Source organism: Pteropus vampyrus, unplaced genomic scaffold (assembly GCF_000151845.1).
Source record: "Pteropus vampyrus isolate Shadow unplaced genomic scaffold, Pvam_2.0 Scaffold26, whole genome shotgun sequence".
NCBI classification, from domain to species: domain Eukaryota; kingdom Metazoa; phylum Chordata; class Mammalia; order Chiroptera; family Pteropodidae; genus Pteropus; species Pteropus vampyrus.
Window position 1 is genome coordinate 1,717 of NW_011888807.1, and position 3,777 is coordinate 5,493.

Consider the following 3,777-nt stretch of genomic DNA (forward strand, 5'->3'; position numbering starts at 1 on the left):
AACTGAATATCTAATGACAATTTGAAAAAAAAATAGTGTCATCTATAATTTTTTAATGAATGCATTTGTTTTAAGACAGCAAACTCCAGGTCCATATTTACTATCATATGAATACTTGCGTAGGACTTCTGAAAACAACAAAAGAATCGAGAACCATCTGAAGATTTTGCTTTCCCCTTAAACCAAGAGTTTTTAAACTAGGCTGTACATTGACATCACCTGGAGTGTTAAAGTCACTGTATACCAATTACTGGATTACATCTAATCTAGTTCCACTGGTCTGAGATTGTGTCAGAAAATATTTATTTTCAAAGCACCTTAGTTGATTCCAACATAGCACTGGGATTGAGAACCACTGCCTCAGATAAAAAAAAGCACACTATTCAATATGCATATCATTTACATGTCATTAGTCCCTTTGTCCCATCAGAAACATGGGAAAATAAAGATAAAAGATGATAGAAAATTGGATAAACCATCATAAAGTATCTATGTTGGCAAATGAATCATTGTAACAGTCATGCAAAAAAGTTTGTAACTCAATAATAATCATATAATCTTCATTGGAGGGTTTAAGTTTCACAAGATAATTGTCTCCAGCAGTTATCAGCATTGGCTGCACATTAGAATCACTTGGAGAGGTTTATAAAACTACCAAGGCCTGGGACCCCCTCCTACAGATTCTAATTTTTTTTGGTTTGGGGTGGTAAGCAAATGTGAGAACCACTAATCTGTGTGGTTTGAGCCAGGAAGGAGACATCGAGACCTTGTTGATGACATTTGCTCATTAATTGTTACTTGCTATCAGCAAGGTCTGAAGTGTGAAATAACTTTTTCATTTTTAAAATATGCTGCAAACCTGATTGAGAAGCCCTTGAAATGCTCTTATTCTCATGGATCATGTAGCTATTAGATGGATTCCAAACCATCTTCCACCTAAAATAGAAAACCATAAAAAATAAAGGTTTCTGTAAAGAGCTGACAGCATCTTATAGGAAACCTTAATGGTGACCTGAACTTTCATAAGAAAAGAGGCCAGCAAGAACATCCAGAGGCTTACTGCCACTCTCTTAGCCATGGGGCACACTGTTGGTTGAGAGGAAGCTGTTGGGGATCAGGCTGGTACTACCTCCTTCCCTGTGCATCTTTAGCCATCAGTGTTAGGTCATCCTCTTCTCCTGTTTTACTCTCATGAATACACTGGTGTTTTCTCTCCCACCTAGTGTTTTCTTCCCCCTCACTAAGGCATTATGAGCATATAGAAGCAACATAAGGCAATGTTTAAAGATTGGCACAATGGTACTTGAAATAATAAAGGTATAAAGGAGTTAGAGAATGTCTATATCTTGACATGTAGCAATTGTGTAGCCGAGACTAAAAAGTCTGTATAGCACATAAAGAAAAAAAAAAAAATGGGAAACCTCTGCCACTAGATTGGACTGTGCATACGTGGAGACAGGAAGTCCTAAGAGACTCGGCACCCACAGGAAACAACCTGCTTAGAATGAGTCCACACAGCAGAAGGCAGAGTTCAGATGCAGTAAGAGGATCAGGATCTGAGGAAACAGCCCCAAACACAATGTGCCAAAAGCCAGTCAGATCTATCTTGGGCTTTTTTTTGCTCTATGACCAAACAAATTGTTTATATCCTCAAATCTGAGTAATACGCAAATAGAGGAATATGTCCTATATATAAGAATATCTTTTCTTTTATTTTTGACTAGAATATTAAAGTCCACCTGTAATAAAGTCAGGAGGCTGAAGAGGTAAAAGAGCCAGATAGAAAACATTCATAGCTTTTGTAAAGAAAAAAATCCAAATTAAGTTATATAGTTAATTATAAGTTAGTCAAGCACACCTGCTATTTCAGGTAATTGTCAGTTTCAGAAAAAAATTCAGCTGTTATATATGTGTTGGGAATGAGGTGCTTAGTAGGATTACTTAATAAATTAAAATGTGTACATATTTAAAGAATTCAGAACTTTTCATTATATTTCAGGAAAATTAATTGTTTTAAGTAATTGTTAAATTTTTATACCTTTCAATGAATACAATACAAATATAAGTAAGTTCTCAAAAGTACTTTTAAACCTCCTAGAAATTTTCATTTTCAATGCCTCGGGAGAATACATGTTCTCACATTTAGTCTAACAATATTACTTTGGTATAGATATTATTTGTATCATTATAAATATCTACTAAAGAGAAGGTTTTAAAAATTACTTGCTCAAAAATTATTTGGGAGGGCATGAGTGCTTTTTAAACAGGATTTACATAGTCTAGGTCTTTCTTTAAAAAAATATAAGTTCAAAAGAGTTTTAAAATGTGTATATCTGGAAACACAAGAGCTTATTTATGTTACATAGATAGTAATTTGGGGATTTCATTTCAGTTTCATCCTTGAGGATGAATTTAAAACAACAGCAAAATAAGTATAGTCTGTCTTTACAGTGCTCATTAATTATTTTGATAATTACAATAACATAACTAAGACAAGTATACCTAATCTAAGTTTTATTATTTATCATTTAACAAATATTTATTAAGTCACTACTATGTATAACATCTGGGGCTAGACAATATGATTTATTTAAACAGAGAGTAAAATGGAAAGAATAATGAATGTTTCCTGAAAATATTTATTTCTTTATCACTTTTCTTAGGGCACCTAAAACTTCCTTATTTCTTAGACTGTAAATAAAGGGATTTAGCAGGGGAATTATAATTGTGTAGAACAGTGAATATGTTTTATCCTGATACCAATCTGGGCCAGACTGGGGCGCATGTACATGAAAAAGAGAGTGCTATAGAGAGACAGAGAGCAAGTGGACACTGCATGTGGAGAAGGCTTTGCTCCTGCCCTTTTCAGACTTCTTTTTCAGGATAGCAAAGAGAATACGGGTATAAGAGAATACGGGTATAGTCATAAAAGTAGAAGATTGTACATAAGCAGAGAAAATAAAAATCACCAATGCATTAATAGATGGGTCGGTGCAAGAAATTGTATATAGTGACAAAATTTCACAGTAGAAATGCTGTATTATATTGGACCTGCAGAAGGTTAATCTGAATAATAATCCTACATGAACAACAGGATGCAGAAAACCAATTACATATGACATACTGTTGGACATCTGTTGGACATTGCCACTGGATAAAGCAGGGAGTTGCATATGGCTACAAAGCAGTCATAGGCCATCACTACCAGGAGTAAACATCCTATGGTGGCACTGGAAGCAAAAATATAAAATTGGGTGATGCACTCAGCCAGGGATATCATATGAATTTTAGATAAAAAATGTGTGAGCATCTTGGGGGTCACAGAAAATGAAGAATAGACATCTGCACACGCTAAACTGCCAAGGAATAAGTACATGGAGGTGTGAAGGTGGGGATCCTTCCAGATGAGAAAAATCAGTCCCAGGTTGCTCATCATGGTGGTGAGATAGAAGACCAAGAACACCAGGAACAGAGGGACCTGCAGCTCTGGGCCATCTGTAAGTCTTGTGAGAACAAATTCAGTCGCCAGCATCTTGTTTACTTCCATAATATTCACTCAGGCTTAAAACTAAAATGGAGAATAGGCAAAGAAAAAAAAATTAATCAAGGTTCATGAAAATCGTATTGGATCACATTGTCTATTTCCTATATCAGATGCTCCTTACTCAACAAATATGAAAGGACAGATTTTCTCCTTTTAAAAACACACTTAAAGTATTAAGTATATTATATATAATTTTGAGAAGGTAAGGGCTTTTTAAAAATACTTTAAATATA

At 34.7% G+C, this 3,777-nt stretch overlaps 1 protein-coding gene across 1 annotated transcript; it reads right to left on the reverse strand.

Annotated features, from left to right (window-relative positions):
• Positions 1-2,639: 2,639 nt before the first annotated feature.
• LOC105289630 (olfactory receptor 5AC1) lies at positions 2,640-3,550 on the reverse strand. The gene is given in 2 exon segments (XM_023528464.1): positions 2,640-3,127; positions 3,130-3,550. Coding segments are annotated over 2 exon segments (906 nt in total). The 5' UTR covers positions 3,548-3,550.
• Positions 3,551-3,777: the final 227 nt, after the last annotated feature.